General features: G+C 48.3%; 2 protein-coding genes across 2 annotated transcripts in view; one reads left to right on the forward strand and one right to left on the reverse strand.

Annotated features, from left to right (window-relative positions):
- Nucleotides 1–713, forward strand: part of Ccdc22 (coiled-coil domain containing 22) — a 13,326-nt gene extending 12,613 nt beyond the window's left edge. The window contains 1 exon segment of the mRNA XM_032890052.1: nt 352–713. Coding sequence (XP_032745943.1) covers nt 352–465 — 114 coding nt within the window. The 3' untranslated portion in view covers nt 466–713.
- A 570-nt stretch (nt 714–1,283) lies between these two features.
- Foxp3 (forkhead box P3) lies at nt 1,284–8,026 on the reverse strand. Its single transcript, XM_032890051.1, is given in 13 exon segments — nt 1,284–1,617; nt 1,763–1,864; nt 2,055–2,131; nt 2,791–2,941; nt 5,311–5,391; nt 5,529–5,616; nt 6,320–6,424; nt 6,506–6,553; nt 6,555–6,571; nt 6,573–6,589; nt 6,965–7,103; nt 7,196–7,300; nt 7,796–8,026. Coding segments are annotated over 13 exon segments (1,284 nt in total). The 5' UTR covers nt 8,006–8,026; the 3' UTR covers nt 1,284–1,473.
- Between the last annotated feature and the right edge of the window lie 11,488 nt (nt 8,027–19,514).

The raw sequence follows: 19,514 nt of genomic DNA on the forward strand, positions 1-19,514 counted from the left end.
ACCTGGGAATGGGAAGGGGAATGGAGACAGGCCAGGAGACAGTTCCTTGTTTTGCGTTGAGAGTCTTTGAAACCAGAAAATCAACAGATACAGGCTTAGCCTTAGTGCCCGATGTGCCTGTGACCTGAGGCTAGCCAGCTGCCTGCCCTGAGCCCTGGCTTTTAGCTTGAACCTCCTTATGCCTTCCAGAGCCCGTGGTAGAAGCTGTTGCTTTAGGTGGAGGGAAGGACATACGCAGAAACCCAGTGATGAGAAGGAACAGGCCACTGTTAGGGTATGGGAGGAGCAGGGAGGAGTGCAGTAGAGGGACAGCCAGCAGGCGCTGAAGATGTGTGCCTCCTATTTTCTTAGATTGAGACAGAGATGGGCAAGAAGACTTTGAGCAACCTGGAGAAGATCTGTGAGGACTACCGAGCCCTTCGCCAGGAGAATGCTGGCCTCTTGGGTCGGGTCCGAGAGGTCTAGAGCCCTGATGGATGCCTCCTAAGCACAGGCAGGAATTTGGGGGTACTGGAGACCGTGCTGAAGCACTTGGCTCTAGCACTCTCTTCAATTTGGTATCCACTTTCTCCTGCTGGGACCTTAAACCCAGCTGTCTGCTTATCTGTTCCCATATCTGATCAGGGTGATTGTCCAGCTCGACCACAGTTTATTGGATGGGCACTGGGGACCAGGGGCCTTGGATTCCAAATAAAAGAGAAGTTCTTCTGTGGGCCACGCTTAGGCATGGATTGGGGCTTGGGGGTAGGGGACTGGGGTTAGTGGCAAGTGATATATGGGGTACATTTTGGAAAGTCGGTGTGTATTCATGGAACTCAGGAGATATGGTGGAGGGGCTGCATGTGTGTACATGTACACGTGTGCGTTCTGACAAGCTGTGTCTGACTTGATATTTTTTGGGCATTACTAGAGGCTACGTATGATCAGTTATGCCTGTGTGGTTTTCTGGGATGCTAATTCTGAAGGTTCCAGCGCTGCTGCTGTGCAAGGGTCTGCATCTACACCCCTGCTATGTGTCATAGTGTCCGTGGTTGCAGACGTTGTGGGTGAGTGTTGGGCTATGAGTCAGTAGGATTGCAGTCACGTGCAATTGCAGGACTGTAACTTTGAGAGCCCATGAATGTGCGAAGGCAGGCTCTTCATGTTTTAGGGGTTGGGTTGAGTCCAAGGGACAGTATTATGAACTGTGTCTGTCATTTTTCTGCTTGGCAGTGGCCAAGGCAGATATATGTATAGCTGGTTGTGAGGGCTGTTTGGCTGGAAATCTCATCTTGGGGGTAGGTTGGGGCTAGGGGCTAGGTTGAGATTGGCACCCCTCTCAGGAGGGCCGCTAGATAGAGAGTGGAGGCCCTGATAGGCAAGATGGCAAACCTCACTGCCTGGTCTCCATAGGTATGTCCAGGACTTGCCTCCTTGCCCCTACAGCCTCAGTCTCATGTTTTGGCCCCCGTCCATCTTTTCTTGGTTTTGAGGTCAAGGGCAGGGGTTGGAGCACTTGCTGGGGCGTTGGCTCCTCTTCTTGCGAAACTCAAATTCATCTACGGTCCACACTGCTCCCTTCTCACTCTCCACTCGCACAAAGCACTTGTGCAGGCTCAGGTTGTGGCGGATGGCATTCTGTGGAAGGGGCATGGGGTGGATTGTCAGTCCAGTGAGCTGATCAGACCTACTCAGTACTGACCTGCTACTTCCTCACACATTTAGCCCCAGGTTAGCCACCCTTGGAACCATCACAGCCAGCAGTGCGTACAGAGGCACTCACCTTCCAGGTGGCAGGGTGGTTTCTGAAGTAGGCAAACATGCGTGTGAACCAATGGTAGATTTCATTGAGTGTCCTCTGCCTCTCTGGAGCTTCCAGGATGGCCTGGAAGTTGGAGTCAGGTGAAATAAGGGGCATGTTCCTCAGGGTTGGGGCTGAGGGGGAAGCCTACTCTAGGCCCTCTGTCCTGTAATAGCTTCGTAATTGTTGGTCAAGGGGAAAGAAAGAGTAGAGTGTAAGGCAGTCTCCCCCTGGTCTGCCCCCCCAGATGCTGGGCCTAGGCTGCCCTGCTTACCCATCGGATGAGGGTGGCGTAGGTGAAAGGGGGCCGCATATTATGGTACTTGAAGTAGTCCATGTTGTGGAAGAACTCTGCAGAAGGTTGGCAAAGATCAGACCCCTTGGCCTCCTCACACTCTGCCCCACCTATGTCTGCATGGTGAGTCCAAGGCCTGAAATCCTATCCTTAGCACCAAGGGTGGAGGGGGGGTCTCTGCTCACACACAGGTACTGTTTACTGAGTACCTGCTGTAAGCTGTTTCTGCTTTGCAGCGCTGCTGCCAAAATGGCTCTCCTCATATTCAAAAGGAGTCAAGTAATTTGCATGTCAAAGGCATGTAAGCAGCTCAAGTGGCGTAGCCAGCCGGACACCAAAGTCCTGTGCTCCCTGGTAATCCACAACCCAGGCCTGACAGGTGGGAGAGGATTGGTAAGCTTGGAGGAGTCCACTCGATTTCCTTGAGGTGGGGTGGAAGAGAGGGTTCTTTGGAATCACTTAGCCAGGCCCCTCCCTCATGATGACCAAATGAAGTAGCAGATGTCTAATAGGTGAGGCCTGGCTTCAGTCCCCAAAGACACAGGGTGGGACTATGTATTTATAACTGTTGGGGGCTTCTAGACCTAATAAACTCAGGTGCAGTTTTTTTGCAGCTGCTGCTGGGGTGAGGGGAATGGGGGAGCTCCTTCATACCCCTGGTGCCGGTTGCTATTAGGAGCTTGGGGTCATCAGATGGGGCGTCGGCTACACTGACCTGGAAAGGTGCTGTTTCCATGGCTTCCCCAGAGGTGTCTCCGCACAGCAAACAGGCTGTCTGAACCTTCCCGGGGACTAGACCAGGCCGGGAGGACGCTGCCCTGGGTGCTGGTGGCTACGAGGCAGCAGGAGCTCTTGTCCACTGAGGCCTGAGGGAGTGGGGATTGAGAAGCTTAAGCTTGTGATTTTATCCTTTCAAACACTAGTTGGCATTTTTATTATTAAATTTGTTTTTAGACAATTTTGTACATGTATGTAATGCATACAGACCACTTTCACTGTATCTCCTCCCCATCGCTTACCTTTTTCTTCCCCCTCCTTCCCCCTCTCTCATTCATGTCTATTCATTTTGGTTTTTAAATCATCATCGTCGTCGTCGTCGTCGTCGTCGTCGTCGTCGTCGTCGTCATCATCATCATCATCATCATCACCATCATTGACAGGGTCTTACTATATGTCCCCTGACTGGCCTGCAGCTCTCAGAGACTTACCTGCCTCTGCCTCCTGAGTACTGCTCCATGCTTGCATATTCATTTTATTTTTGTCTTACTTCATTTTTTTCTCAGACCGTCTCACTATATATCTCTAACTAGCCTTATACCTTCTATCCTAGCTTTACCTCAGGAGTGCTAGGATTGTGTGCGCCACCACATCTGGCTTCCATCTATATAATTCTGTCTGTCTTGTCTGTCTGTCCATCTGTCTGTCTGTCTGTCTATCTATCTATCTATCTATCTATCTATCTATCTATCTATCTATCTATCTATCTATCTATCTATCTATCTATCTGCTGTCCTGGAGCTCAATGTATAGACCAGGCTGGCCTCAAACTCACAGAGGTCCACCTGCCTCTGCTTCCCAAGTTCTGGGATTAAAGGCAATATGCTACCACACGGAGCTTTCCACTTTACTTTAAAAAATGATTGCTTGGTTGGTTGGCTATTTATTTAGGTAGGCTCTCACTCTGTAATACAGGCTAGTCTAAAATTTACTATGTAGCACAGGATGGGCTCAGACTTGGGGCACGCTGGCTGTATCAACCTCCCAAGGGCTGAGATTATTGCCAAATCAGTTTGCATTTTATTTTAGGTGCATGGTAGTTTTGCCTGCATGCATATCTGGGCACCATATGTGTGCCTGGTGCCTGTGGAAGCCAGAAAAGTGCGTTGGATCCACTGAAACTGTAGGTAGAGGTAGTTGTGAGCTACTCTGTAGGTGCTAGGAACCAAACTCTGATCCCCTAAAAGAGCAGCAAACTCTCTTAATCCCCAAGTCACCTCTTTAGTCCCCCAACACACCCCACTTTATTTTAAAATTAACACTTACTAATTTGGTTATATTTATATCATATATGTGTGTATGATGTGTATATGTATGCTGGGTGCTGGGATTAAGGCCTGTGCTATCATGCACAGCGTTTTGGGTAATTCTGTATCCACCTAGGTGCACTGGGATTATAGACTGCCTCTGGTATGGGTGCTGGAATCTAAACCCAGGTCCTTTTTTGTTGGGGGTATTCAAGACAGGGTTTCTCTGTGAAGCTCTGGCTGTCCTGGAACTTGCTCTGTACACCAGGCTGACCTTGAACTCACAGAGGTCCACCTGCCTCTCTCTCCTGAGTGCTGGAATTAAAGGCATGCGCCACCACCACCCAGCAAAACTCAGGTTTTTATACTTGGATGCTGATCACTTTTCCCACTGAAGTTTCTTCCCAACTCTGTTTATTTGTATTTCAGAAAAGTCAGAGTCTCCCAGTGTTGGCCAGGCTGGGCTTGACGGCGAGGCTTCAGGTGATCCTCCTTCAGCCTCTCTCGTAGCCAGGACTATAGGTGCATACCACTGTGTCCAGTATGCTTTTGAGAAGGGCACTGCCCTTCAGTCAATTGCAGGCTGTAGCGGAATGCTATAAAGCAGCATCTTAATTAGAGTATAGGCATGAGCATGCTGCGAAGCCACAGATGCTGGGGCTGAGGGGGGTGCAGGGGAGGGGACAGGGGCTGAACTGGGATCCCTTAGCGTCTAACTGTGAATTTGGGAGTGTCAACTAAATCTTCCTGACCTTAGCTGTGCATTAGGATGATAGTGGTAGCTACCTCAGTTATGGTATAAGACTTGAATAAGTTCCTATCAACAGGAACTGGCACTGGGGATGTGAAATGCGTGGTCACACAGGAATCCTCACTGTCCAGTGTTCTGAGCTTATCCTGAAATGTGAACATAGGGCCCTCCAATTTCCTTTTCGCAATGGCCCCTGTGAGTTCTGCTGCTAGTGCATTGGGGTTACTGCCTTCTCTATGTGGTTACTTCCTATTGCTCTGAAAAGGCAGAATCAGGGTGTTTTAGAGGTCATAAGGTCAGAGGGTGTGTAAACAGTAGGCGTGTCTTCAGATCTGGCATATTGAGGTGGGAATGGTCAGGACAGGGCAGGGGCTTGCATGCAAGGACACTTGATCCTTAAGGGCTGCTCTTTTGCCGGTCAGCAGTTGAAGTCTGCTGCCTCTGGACTTGGGCTACTCACCACAGATGGAGCTTTGGTCAATGCCATCTTCCCAGCCAGGTGGGCCTGCATAGCTCCCAGCTTCTCCTTTTCCAGCTCGAGCTGTGGGGATGTACACCAAAGTGGGGCCTCCACCTGGTCTTTCACAGCCACGCTTCTGACTATGCTAAGACCGACCCTTGAAAGGTCCACCCTCACATCCTTCTTTCCCCTCAGCCACACTCCACCACAGGCATTACCTGCTGCTCCAGAGACTGCACCACTTCTCTCTGGAGGAGGCACTGGGCTTTGCCCTTCTCGTCCAAGAGGTGATCTGCTTGGCAGTGCCTGAGCAAAGAGAAGATTCCATGTAGCTGGCCATGGTGGGTGTACCAGTTAGGGACATTCTAGACCCTTTGGGAGATTTCCCTTTGCTCATCCCCCCGTCCCCATTCGCCTTAAACACATACTCTTTAGCAACTACAGGCTTCCAGGCCTGAGCTTGTTTACTGAGTCTGGAAAAAGTGCTGGGGATGACATTAGAAAGGAGCTAAACACGGGATAGCATTTCAAGTGGCAGGCGCAGCCTATGCCAAGGCCTGGCCATGCAGGACCTGTACCATTGCCAAGGTAGAAAGAGGGGAAAGAGCTCTAGTCATGTAGAGGAGCAGAAATTTGAGGCGTGAGGAAAGCAGGACAAAGTAGTTAGGTGTGTAGGTTCTGGAACCTGGCTACCTGTGTTCATAGTCAAGATTCATCACTCAGGACCTATGCGAGCTTGACTGACCCTTAATTCTCTGTGGCCTTCGATGTTTTTGTGTATAAAATGAAGGTAACTATCAGCATAGACCTTTATTATTATGTCTCTTCATACATGTGAGGTAACCTGGGCCTAGAGATCAGTAACTTGCCCAAGGTCACAGAGCCAGAGAGGGATGGAGTCTCAAGCCTTACGACTCTTATCATCCACTGGGAGGAGAGTGAGCTGAGGTATGCAGTCTAGCCCTTTGCTCAGACAGCAGAGCTCCGTGGGTAGGGTCAGGCTACTCACTTGAGAAACTCTCCCGGCTCTTCAAAGGCTTTCTCACAACCCGGCCACTTGCAGACTCCGTTTGCCAGCAGTGGGTAGGATCCTTGCGGTGCAGCCAGAAGGTTGCTGGGGGTGGGAGAATGGGATGTCAGCAGAGGAGAAGGCAGAAACGGGGCGAGGAGGGGCTTGCCAGTCCTGCCAACTCACCTGTCTTTCCTGTGTACTTGAGCGTGGAAGGTGCAGAATAGAGCTGCCCCTGGACACCCATTCCAGGATTGGCCACATTGATCCCTGTGGGTAGAGACAGGGCACTCTGGATCTGCAGACCAAATGCGTTGCTAGCTTGCCCCCCAGAAGGCCTCTCCCCCTCTCCTGAGCCTTGAAGATTCTGTCATAGACTCCGCTGTCCCCACCTGGCCCAGGGGCTTTCCTGACAGAACAGCCTAAAGATGGCCATTGGTAAGTGATGGCATTTTGACTAATGATAGTGATTTGTGATTTTTTTTTACATTCTGTCTTCAAGATTCTAAGCCTGACATTTTTTGGAGGTTGGAGTTTCCATGACTCTTAACACCCCTGTAGACCTCCATAGGGCTATAATTCAGAAACATTTACATTGCGTATGTTCAAAGATTGGCGAACGTAGAGATACTGTGAAGGTATTACCAGGTGGCAGGCCAGGCCGGGCCTTGAGGGAGAAGACTCCAGTGGCAGCAGTAGGCGGTGGGAGGCCGATCATCGCTGGGTTGTCCAGTGGGCGCACTTGTAGCACAGGGGTGTGGCCATGTGCGTCTACAGTGGAGAGCTGTGGAACACATATGGACCGTGCCTCAGCCGGGCTTGGGGCTCTGCTCCACAGCTGCACTGTTTGTTCCCTCCTCCCAGCCTCTTGCATACCTGATGCATGAAGTGTGGTCTGTCCTGGAGAAGTGCCTGCAGGTGTGGTGAGGGGCCTAGTCGGGCCCCAGAGGGTGCCACCATGACTAGGGGCACTGTAGGCAGCTGGAGGGAGAAGGGAGATGCCGTGAGATGCCAGCCTCATCTTCATAGTTCTGTGTTGCATTCCTCAGCTCTTAACTAAAGTCCCACATATGTGGAATCTGAGGCTCATGGAGACTGAATTCATCAAGGTCAAATAGTTATAAGAGGTAGAAGTGGTTCCAACACTGTTACCTTACCTTCTTGGGCCCAACCAACTCCTCTTGTCACAGCAGAATGAGAATACATGGTCTATCTATGCCCATGGGATAATAACAAGGTCTCCTATCAGGACAAGGATTAGGAGGGGTGGGGAAAGCCTAGAATCTCTGAGGCCTGGGGAGTGGGGATTTTCTTGGCCCTGCAATATCTGCATAAGTCATAGACTTGCCTGGGACCCATAAACCACTTCCTGTGCCCCAGCCAGCCCCCCCTCCTGCCACATGCCACAGTAAAGGTCGACACCTATAGGCTCAAGTACCCCACCCTGCTTGCCCCATTCTGGGCCCTGGGCCTCACCTGCAGCTGTGATGGTGGCAGGGGGTTCAAGGAAGAAGAAGAGGTGTGGGCCCCACTTCGCAGGTCCCGGCCTTGGAAGGGTCCCCCAGGACCCCTGGTCCCTAGGAGTTCTGAGCCCTTGGGCGCAGTCTTCCAGCTTGGCAAGCCTCCTGGGGACGGGCCAGGGGCCAAGGAAGGAGCCATAGGCTTAGCTGGCCTTGGGTTGGGCATCGGGTTCTTGTCTGAGGCAGGCTGAAAGGACAACAGTGGAGTGAAGTCACATGCATTCCAGGGGTGGTGTAAGAAAGTCAACATTTACAGATGGTGTAAGATAGTTCAACATTTACAGCCTCTGGTCAGAATAGGTGTTGGCTAGGACATGTCACAAAGGGCCCCGTGACTATACCTCTGGCCTGTCTTACATACACATACCCTACCTTCCCTGATATCAGGAGCACAGACTGATGTATATATCCCACACACGCACATGTCCAGCACCTCACTTGCTTGCATACACCACACAGCCCTGTCATGGATGCGGGGCAATGGGGAGTTGGTTTGTGGGGCCTCGGCACTCTGCACAGGCCACTCAGTCTTTGCTGATTCTGCCGAGGCTTGTCTTGGACTCTCTTCTTGTCATTTTATTCCAGTGACTTGGGCGGACTCAAAAGATTCAGCTGGATGCCGTGAGTGGGAAGGCTACAGGGAGTGGCTACTGCACTAGTGGGAAGTCTACTGAGATAGTGGAGGGGAGTGACGCTGGTGCTACCAACCTGGATAACGGCAGAGGAGCTGCTGAAACGTGGCTGGCTTCCAAGTCTCGTGTGAAGGCAGAGTCAGGAAAAGTTGCCGGAGCTTGGATGGAGATGAGAGAAAGGGTCAAGATGACACCTGGGTTATGGCATAAGCAGCTACGACAGTGGGCATTACCAGAGAGAGAGGGTAGAGGATGGAGGAGCACGGTTTGCAGCGATAGTCAGGTGCGGCTCGATGAAAGGTAAGCAGTAGATGCAGGGGAGACTTGCAGGTAGAATTCAGCACTGCAGAGCTCAGGGCCACAGCATGGGTTTGTCTTCTTTTGTCTGGCATGGAGTTGGCATGGCAGGTGCCAGAAAAAAAGACGGACAGGGTTGCTTGATCCAGGGCCCCACGGAGCTCCTCAGTCTCTGCCCTTCAGTCTTCTGATTTCCTCCTCAAAGCTCTACATGGCGACTCAGGTTCCTGTGCTGAGCCGAGTACCTTACATTCCCTTAAGACAGTGGCTTTCTTTTTTTTTCAGGATCTTATAGTTCCAGTCAGAGACAGAACCAGATCTTGAACTGACTATAGAATTCTACCCTCATTTTAATTAAGGGGATAGCCAAGTTCAGAATTCTATAGACTTGTCATAGCCTGGGACCTCCTTTCCTTTTTAGATAGAGTCTCATGTAGCCTGGGCTAGCCTGGAACTCACTGTATACCTAGGCTGTCCCTAAACTCCTTGCTTCTGCCTTTTGAGTACTGGGATTACAGACTACAATTTCAGGCTGATATCACCTCATCTTTCGCTAGGAAGTATAGAGAGCACGTTTTCCCTGCTGTGTATGTGCATGTGACTATGTCATCCTCCATTCTTCTCTACTACATGGTTGGGCATCTCTCTTTGGCGCACAGCCTGGGGAAAGAGCATGGACGGTTTGGAAGGCAAGTGCCCTTATCTGCTATCACGCCTGGGGGGATCCTCAGAGCTCAGAGAGACTAGTCCAAGAACCTAGGTGTTAAAACTAGTGTGTCATGGGTTAAAACATTAGCATGAAGTGTCTGGGTCTGTGGGGGCTGAGACTGGCTTCCTAGAACCGTCATGCGATGAGCTGAAAGACTGAATGAAGGCAGGCAGCCATGATGAGATGCTTCTCCAAGAAAGAACAGCAAAGGAAAGCATCAGAAATGAAAAGAAGGGCAGGAATTACAGGAAGAATCAACCCTGACGACATCTTCATCTTGGTCTTATATCCTCCAGAACTATGACATGATAGTTCTATGCTATGTACATCACTTCATTTGTGATACTTCATTACAGTAGCCCAAGCAAATGTGTGTCAAGTTTGGTGAGTGGGATTTTCCATTATACTGGCTTAGCCCACATGGCCGGACCATGGTCACTTTTGAAGCGCTCTGTATATTTGGTCAGAACTTATAAGAAATCTCCTCCTTTAAACACATCTGGAACTGGTGTGACTTGTGAAGCATCACTACATTCTCGGAAAGGGACCTGAATTGCATATGGTCTGTCTAGTGGTTCTAGGGACCTGGAGGGCTGGGCTGGCCAGCCAGCTTCCTGCACTGTCTGTTGGGGCGTTCCTTTTTGACTGTTTCTTAGAAGCTGTATGGAGGTTGTTTCTGGGACATAGAATATGTTTTCCTATCGGGGTCTATATCTGGGCCCTGTTGTCCCAACCCCAACTTGGCCAGATTTTTTTCTGCCATTGGCGTCATGGCGGCCGGATGAAAAGGCTTCGCCGGCAACAAGGAGGAAGAAGGGGCAGACAACCCCCCCACAGGTTTCGTTCTGAGAAGTGGCTAGTTTATCCTGTAGCCGGATAGGCCCAGGTAGGGTGATGTGGGTGCTAGCGGATGTGGTAGGTGACGTCCATCTGGCTACCATGCAAAACCCAAGTTCTATAGATTCTGTCTTTCTTGGATGTCAGAGGGGCCCAAGGCTGGATGCTTGGTGAGTGTTAGGCAGGCCTCGTGAGACCCCTTTGGGTCTTCAAATGCTGTAGTAACAGAAACTCAGAACCGTTGAATATCACTTATCAGAGCCAACGGATTTCAGAATTTCAAGAACACCGACTCTGTAGGGTATTTGTTTCCACCTTCTCACTGTGTGGATCGATGTCCCAGAGCCCAAAGAAATGGAAACCAGCTAAAGCCAGGAAGCTCCAAACTCTATAAGGCCTCTTGCTGGGTCTGGAGTGTCAGCAAGTTCTCAGCCACCCTCCTGAGCTCCATTAAGGCAGAGGATTGGAAAACCCTCTACTGTCTAGATCTAGGGCCAGGCTTTGCCCTTCTGGGACAAAGGGGCCTTCCTGTCCATCTGTGAGCCCACTTTGCCCTTCTAGACTGGGGAGGGTAGAGTGTGGGATGGAGGATGGCCGGGGTCTTTCTGTCCTTTCTAATCTGGGACAGAAACAGGAGCCATCTTGCAAAGTTAGTACATAAAAATGCTGAGCAAATGTCAGTGACTGATAAATGGCTCCAGACCTGGTATGCTGGGGCAACTGTCCAGAAATAACAACGTTTTTCCAGAGATAGGGATAAGAGGAAGACATTTGGCCTGGCCCTCATGGAAAGAGCATACCACCAGGCTTTTTGGAAGGGCCCAGAATGGTGGTCCCAAGGAGCCCAGTATGAACTCTGAGGGTTCATACTTAACTGATATTTCTCCATCATTACTAGTATTCTTTGGTCAGCTAGGACTTCTGACTCATGGGGCCCAGAACCTCACACAGGCCAGAGCTTGTGAGGCATGGCCCCATGCCATGATTATGGACCGTCCTCTGCAAATCTGGATCCAACTTGTGAGAAGGTAGAAGAGGGAATGATACCTCAGGTGTTCTGTTAGCTCCTGGGTACTGAGAGGTAAACTGAGGTCTGCAATGGGGGATGGTCAGAGTCAAGATCCCACTGAGAATTCTGAGATCTGATCTTCAGTTTAACTCTGACACAACATCTCTGTGAGGCCTGGGAGGGAGCCTTCTGTCCATCTCTGAGCCCAGTTTGCCCTTCTAGACTAGGGAACAAAGAGTATGGGATGGAGGAAATTCAGAGTCTTTCTGTCCTGTGTCTGGGGCAAATCTTATGGATGGATATATATACATACATACACACATATATATACACATATATATACATATATATACTACAAACACATACTATATATACATATATATACGTATATATAATATGTGTTTGTAAATACAGATATAGAAGAGATACAGATAGAGAAATCGAGAAAGACATGAGATGGAATAGGAATAGAACACACAGAGAGACAATGAGGGCAGTTTAGAGGAATAATGACAGAGAAATAATGAACAAAAGAATGAATAAGACAGAGGCAGGAGAGAACTGACCCAAATAATCCCTGGCCTCTGTCTGGAGGACTAACGCTGCTAGGGGCCAGAGATACCCATGGCTAGTATTGAATTGTTTTGCAAAGCAACATCAGAAAAATAGCGTGGGTTCTGTAGAAGGATACATGCTAAGGGCCAGATCAGAGGAGAAAGCCTTGGCGCCGACTTATACACAGAGGGAATGGAATTTGTGATGAATGCAACATTTCAACATGAGGAGCAGTGCAGGACGAATTAACAAACGATTCTGAGACAATTAGGGGAAAATAAAGTGACTGGGTAGAATGATAGCCCACTTTCCCACCAATACCTCTCTGCCCACTTGAAATGTCACTGTCATCAGATGCTCTAGAATAATTTCCAGATCCACTAAAGAGATACATTTTAATGTCGATCACTGTTGTGTTTGGCCTTATGCTAAACACCTACCATGATTAATAGATGTAATCCTCAGAAAGCGCCTCTGAGGTAGGTAGTGTTATAAGCATCACAGTACATACGAGGAAATGGAGGTACTGAGAGGTTAAGTGCCTGGGTAAGATTCACACAGATGACTTGAGGTGAGGCTGTTCCAGACAGTCTGGCTCCAATACCCACACTTTTGACCTCTACAGTAAATGGAAAAAATGAAGCCATAGAGGAGACTGGAAGCCAACATGGGGCGAACATTAATCTCATTTTCAAGTGCAAAAGACTTAAAACACAAAACCGTAGACAAAAGCTGCACGAGAAAAGAGTAATCTGAACACATAAAAGACACGTGTGTTACAAAGCACAATGAGTAGGACAAAAGCAAGTGACAGCCAGTTGTGGTGGCGTGTGTGTTTTATCCCATCTCTCAGGAGCCAGAGGCAGAGGCAGAGGCAGACAGATGGATCTTTGTAAGTGTGAGGTCAGCCTGGCCTACACAGTGAGCTTTAGGCCAGCCAGAGCTATAGAGTGAGACCTTGTCTCAAACCAAACAAAACAAAACAAAAACAAAAACAAAAAACAAAAAAACAAACAAAAAACCCAACCAAAAAACAAACGAACACACACACACACAAAACCCCTACACAAACAGGGCTGGAGAGATGGCTCCATGGGTAAGAGCCCTGGCTGTTCTTCCAGAGGAGGTAGCACCTTATTTTCAAGTGGCAGAAGACTTTTAAAACATGAAACCCTTGAAAGAAGCCACACAAACGCCAGCACCCACGTAACCCTCTGTAACTCCAGTCCCATGGCATCCCACACCATCTTCTGGCCTCTGTGAGCACCAGGCACACATATGGTACACATGCATGCAAAAACATGTGTGCCTATAAACTAAGTAAATGAATAAAATTAAAATACAGATGGTGAATTTCAGGGAGATGTGTGGCATATACATGTAGCCAATAGAAAGTTACTATCCTTTCCAAATTAAGAGCTATCGAAAATTTTGAAAAATCATGAGCACTCTATCAGGATAAAGATCATGATCATGAAACTCTAGCCCACAGACTACAAATGGCCAATAGTCATTAAAAGTAACCAAAATGCAAACTTTAACAATGTCAGTTTTCCTTATAACGGGGAAGGATTAAAAATGGCAACACACTCCTAAGATTAGCTTGAATAGAAACAACAAAATAAGACAAGGTTTTTACCCTCTCTGCAAATTGCTTTTCCAAAACTTGTTAAAGTTTATATTTATTATTTATTTTTCCCCAGCTACTCCATTTTCACGATCCAAGAGTCAGGTGTAGATCTTCGGAATCAGAAAAAACCTGAATGTCCCAGCCCTTAATTCAAGCAATCAAAATTCATGGTGATGTGAGGACATAAAAGATCACGTGTTCATTTTTTTAGTATGCTCCAAAATGATATTGATTGAATAAAGCAGAAACAAACCCAATATACAGCTATGATTCTAATTTGTTTAAAAATACTATGGCAAACAGCGAGAACTTACCATATCCCAGGCCATAGCACTAAGCCTGCATAGCCCAGCTCATCCCAGTCCTGAACTGCCTGCTCTCCTTGGACATGGTTTCTGGTCACAGTCATACAGTCAGTCCTTTGCTAAACTGTACTTGACCGAGGGTGTTCTTATATGACAAAAGCAGAAGTTCAGTTAAATGCCAAGACTGACCTGACAGCTCACAATCCTCCTAAGACACACAGAACTGATGCCTACTCTTGGAAAACAGAGCTCTTGAGCTATTAGTAGGTGCTGGTGGTGTACAAATATCTGTGCTGGATAGCAGGTGGGAAAGCAGCTGAAGGAAGGCGAGCCAAGAGTCAGAGGTGGAGGAAAGAAATGGAAGGTGGGTGGCCAGGCTGGAAAAGATAGACAGGAATACAGTCAGAGCCTGGGAAAGACAGACTGGGCACTGAAGGGAGAAAGACAGAGCCAGGCAAAGAGGCAGAGAAGTGGAGGACAGCAGGAGGAAAAGATACGAGATGCAGCTCTCCTTTCGAGTTCTAGCTGGGCAACATTTGAGTTGTCCAAAGCTCTGGGTCATGGAGACCCAGTTGATAGACACATGTTAAAAAACCCTGTCTATCTGTATGTCAACCAATCCATGTACTTTTTGCCCCTGTCTAAGGACCAACTGCTCCAGCTGTCTGGCATTTAGGATGAGTGGTATTAGTTTCAAAAGTCCTTACCTGCAGTGTGTCCAGCTGTACTGGAGGGCTCCTGACACTCCTTCCCACTCCTTCCCTGCCACTTTCTCCAGCAGAGCTGTGTCTGGTGGGGGAGAGCAGGGACACTCACCTGGGTGAAGTGGACTGACAGAGAGGGATCAGCCTGGCTTGTGGGAAACTGCCACATTATCAAAAACAACTTTGCTTTTATACCGAGAAGAAAAAACCACGGTGTGGAAGCCGCAGACCTCTCTCTTCTAATAATCCATTTTTTTTTATGAGTGTGTGTGTGCTGATAATCGCAGGGTGGGGGGGTTCTCGTAGTTTTTTTTTTCTTTGCTCTCTCGCTTTGTTTATTCTTTTCTTATGAGACTTAAACGGAAATTTTGAAATTTTGGGTTTTTTCTTTGCCCTTTACAAGTCATCTGAAAATATGATTTCTTCCCCTCACCACAGAGGTAAAAGGTATCAATGAGATAACAGGGCTCATGAGAAACCACAATTTCTTAAACAAAAGTGTGTAGAGTTAGAAAAAAAAACTGAGGGAAAATAAGTCAAATCACAAAGGCATCCCGAGGCAGGTAGAGACACCATTCTGTGCGGGAGATATTTGAGGATTGCTAGGTTGAACAGAAGAAGGGATCTGAAGCCTGACATGTGAATGAGAAGCAGCCAAGGGTGACATGGGATAGTGCTTGGTCTCCAGAGGCTTCATTCTGCTCCAAGCCTCGGTGCTTCCCTAGGGAGCATTAACATGATCACTGCCATTCATGTTGTCAAGGCTCGGGAGGTCTAGACACTCCTGTAGCCTTTCTTTCCATAGAAGGCAAAAGGCATGGAAGGCAATTCATGGAGAAAAAAGTGGGCTGTACTTCCACCACAAATTCACAGAATCAAAGAGTCTCAGAATTGCTGGCTCCCAGAATCTGCTGAGAGTCTCTGAGTGAGAAGGCAAGTATCTCCACATCATGTTTGTGCTTGCGCACTCTGACCCAGCAGCCACCCACCTGGGAACAGCCCTAACGGCCGGCCCCATGTTAATATAGCCAGCATCTCCAAGAAGGCCTAGGGGAAGAAAGGACGGTGTGCAGCTCACTGCTCGACATGCACACGGCTGTTGGTTACTAATAAAACAACCATACACAAATCAGCCCAGGGTCCTTGTCCTGTCAGAAACAATATAACCAAAGCCTGATGATTCTAAATTTGCAACATTCTACTCTGAAAAGCCCCAGTTTCACCCAGCATTGTAGAACACACCAGTAATCCCAGCACCCCAGAGACTGAGGCAAAAGAATCAAGAGTTGTAAGGCTGCCTGGGGCTATATAGCCCGATTCTGTGTTAAAAAAAATAATCCACAAAGAACAAAAGAGAAGAAAAGCTCCAGTTTGCAAAGGTTTAGGATTTTAAGCAGCCATAATAATTTTGGTAGCCAACATTTATCTAGAATTTTCCACATTCCAGATACAGAGCCGAACACTTCTCACAAACAGTTGTGTTCAGTTCTCACCCTTTGAAGTCCATCTCATCATGACTGTGTTATATTAGACCGATGGGTCAAATGGAGGTGCAGCCTGCTCAAGATCCCAGGGTCCTTAGCACAGGACTCTGAAGTGACCAGTTTTCCAGAAGCCAACAGTGTTGGGTTTTAATTTCTAGGATTCGATGTCAGGGAAGTTCTAGGACTTGGAGACTCTTCTGCAGCTTGATGTTTGTGAGGTTTTAAGGTTTGCATTCAAGACTTGGCAGCTGCATTTCCTCGATTTGGCAAAGACCTGCTCCCTGCAAGCACTACTTAACACAGACCAGTCTCCACAGAGTTTTTTTCTGACAGGGCAAGGCTAAGGGTTCCAGCCTTTGGTGTCCTGGTATCCTGCAGACTTAAGGGCTCCAGGTATCCAACTGTGTCCTGGCATCCTGCAGAGCTAAGAGTTCCAGGTATCAAATGCATGGCCACCGCAGCCTCTTTGTAAGCCTGGCTTCAGGCCTGAGGAAGAGAAAGTAGAAATAAGTTTTTATTTACATGATGCTAACCTGGTGGACAATACCCACACTCCTCTGTTCTTTCCCTCATTTGGCACTTTCTCCCCTTCTCCCCTATCTTCTGAGCCCCCCAACCGCCTCCCCACCCCCACAAAAGACAGTGACTTTCCTCATCTTAACTCACCTTTTTGGAAAGACAAGACTGGAACTGATAGCCTGGCTTTATAAAGACAAGAGGGGAAAGCAAAGTGAAAAGGTGAATAGAAAAAAACAACCTAAAAATACCCAGCCAACAACAACAACAATTAAAAACCCTCAACCCTTCCACCATTAGCTCAAAGCAAACTTTCACTGGCTGGGGCTTTCTAAGTTGGTGGGACACATCTAAGACCAAACATGGCCTGTGAGGTGGCTGGAAGCTGGGGGAGGTACTGGGTTGAGAGGGAGGGAGGGACGGAGGTGGGATGAGGTCCTCTTACTTTGGAGGTCTGCAGGGATCCTAGGAGCTTAACAGTTGTGGTTGTGTGTGGGAGGGGTAGGGGAGGGGTGAAGAGCGCACCTAACAGGGAGTCTTGGGCAGCTGGCTGTAGTTAATGATCCTTGCTCTCTGGACACTTGGGCCCAACCAATCTCTGTATCTTCTATGTCATGGAGACAGTTCTAGTCCCCTGTCCTGGCACCTGTCTCGTTTTGGAGTAGGTTCTCATTTTCTCAGGGTCTGCATCCTTCTTTATATCCTTGTTACCATCTTCCTGCCACTCTGTGACAAAGCTTGGTCAGAGAGGTGGCAGGATAAGTGAATGAGTGGTAAGTGACACAGATTTCTGGGAAGCTACTTGAGTGCATGCGGCCTTGGTGTGGGAGTGTTGAGGTTACTGATGTGTAAAGCCAGGGTCTTTGCAGTGTGGACGCTAGGGGTCAGCTTGTCAGAGGATGGCATCTGCTCTACACCGTTACTGTATTGGCTCACATAGGTTTCTGGGGAAGAGGACGGGCGTGGGGGTAGTTGATGATGAATGGGCAGGATTTAACAGGTCAGGAGGAAGGTCCCAGGGAAAGGGATCTTTGACAAAGGTGAGGAAGAGAGCCATGGGGGTTCTGCAGAGCTGGGTGGGATGGTGGGTCAATGTGAATGTCCTGAGGTGAGGGTACTGGATTTGTGCAGGATCAACAAGGAGTCTGGTGTGGTTGAAGTGAGTGGAAAGGAGAGGAACAGGAGGTTAGGTCAGAGAGGGACCAGTTGGCTTGTGCCTTTTATGACATGGTGAAGGTTTGGCTTTTCCACTAAGTGTAGAAGAAGCCAGGGGAGTGTTGGGAGCAGAGGAGACATTACTGTCAGGACTTAAGAGGATCTCTTAGAGTGCTGAGTATGGAATAGGGGGTAGGGACATGGCAGGGGGAGACTACTGCAGTATAGTCCAGGGTACTGGTGCTGGTCCTGTTGATGGAGTGGTAGTGAAAAGGTAGATTTCGGATTTTAAAAAATGGTGCTAGAGATGGGGCCCGTGCACTTGTTAGGAAGTGGTTTTTACTGCTGAGCTGTTCCTAACCATTTTTATTTTTTAGACAAGGCCACATTTGTAGTCTAGGCTTTGAATTTAGTGATCCTCCTGCCTTAGCTTCTCAAGTGCTGGGATTACAGGCATACGTCACCATATCCTGCTTGGGAAATGCTTTGGATAGACAACCTACAGGATTTGCTGAAGAATGAGACTCTGAGGCAAGACCAGGGCACAGTTAGTACCTAAAATGGGCAGATAGGATGGAGTCCTGAGATCATTTATTTGCTGCCTTGACCTTTCGGATGAGAGAAAAAAGTTCTAAAGTTCTACATTGTTTAAATCTTCATTATGTCATTATTCTGCTACTTGTAGCTGGACATATTCCTTTCGTGACCCGGACACAGACAGGAGGAGAAGAGAGACTATGGGGGCCAAGGGATGGCCTTCCTGTTAGGGGGGTTATGAGGGTTAGATAAAAACCTTCCCTGAACCTGGCATTTAGCAGTCAGTAAGTCCTAATAAGTTAATAAACAGGAGTGGGGAATGTGTGAATGAACAAGCTGACAAAATCTATGCCATTCCCATAGGAGGTGCGACCTTAGATGAGGAATGAAAAGAATTCACTAGATGAAAGAAATAGATGGGACAGCACTCTGATCAGAGGAGGTAGGGAGTGGGGGGGGCGGAGAAAGAAAGCCACTGTGGGGTGAAAAGTGTCAAAATGAGCAAGAAGGGCAGGACTCTGATTTGAACTGATCAACTGGTGATGACATACTGTTAGAGTAAATGTGTGCTAAGCGTGAGTTAGAAAAAGCTAGTTCTTCAAAAAAGGGTTCTATTTTCTATTTTGTGATCGATTCATGCAGTGGCGCCAAGTCCTGAAGAATATCAATGCTCAACTCGGGACTTTAAGGGACAGTCAAGAATGTTCTTGGCTAGTTACACTGGCCACGAAAAGGCTGGGAGGTGTGTGTGGTGGTGTGGGGCCGACGGGACACACCCAGTAACTGATAGGAGAATTGTTTTGCTTTGGTCTCACAACAACCGTGCAGTCTGGGTTTTTAGGGACTCTGGGAATTCGTGGGGCCATGGGGAGTCATGGAAGAATAGGGAAAGGTCAATCCATCCCCCCAAAGGCCTGATCTTATTGTTTGACTGAATTTTGATTCTGTGCTCAATCACTCAGGCTTAGGCTCAGCCTATGCACCTTCTTCTACTTTAACCTATTTATTGGCTACTCATGCTTTCCTTCGCAGCACCTACACTACCATCTTTGGGCTTGCTTTCCTATCTTGCCTCCACAGTTTCCTTTTGGCTACATTTCTCTAGCTTCGGCTTTGGTTAATCCTATACTGGCACTGTCCCTTGAGATATCACAGCCTTCACCCTGGCTCTCCATCTCTTTCTCACTCCCACCTTCACTCCTCACATGCCCTAGTGCTCCCCCCACCCCCGCTACAGCCCCGCCTCCGTGTCTGCTCACACACTGCCTTCCAGACTCTGTTCAGTCTCTGTATTGGCTAGATCCA

The sequence above is a fragment of the Rattus rattus genome, chromosome X (genome assembly GCF_011064425.1).
Source record: "Rattus rattus isolate New Zealand chromosome X, Rrattus_CSIRO_v1, whole genome shotgun sequence".
NCBI lineage: Eukaryota > Metazoa > Chordata > Mammalia > Rodentia > Muridae > Rattus > Rattus rattus.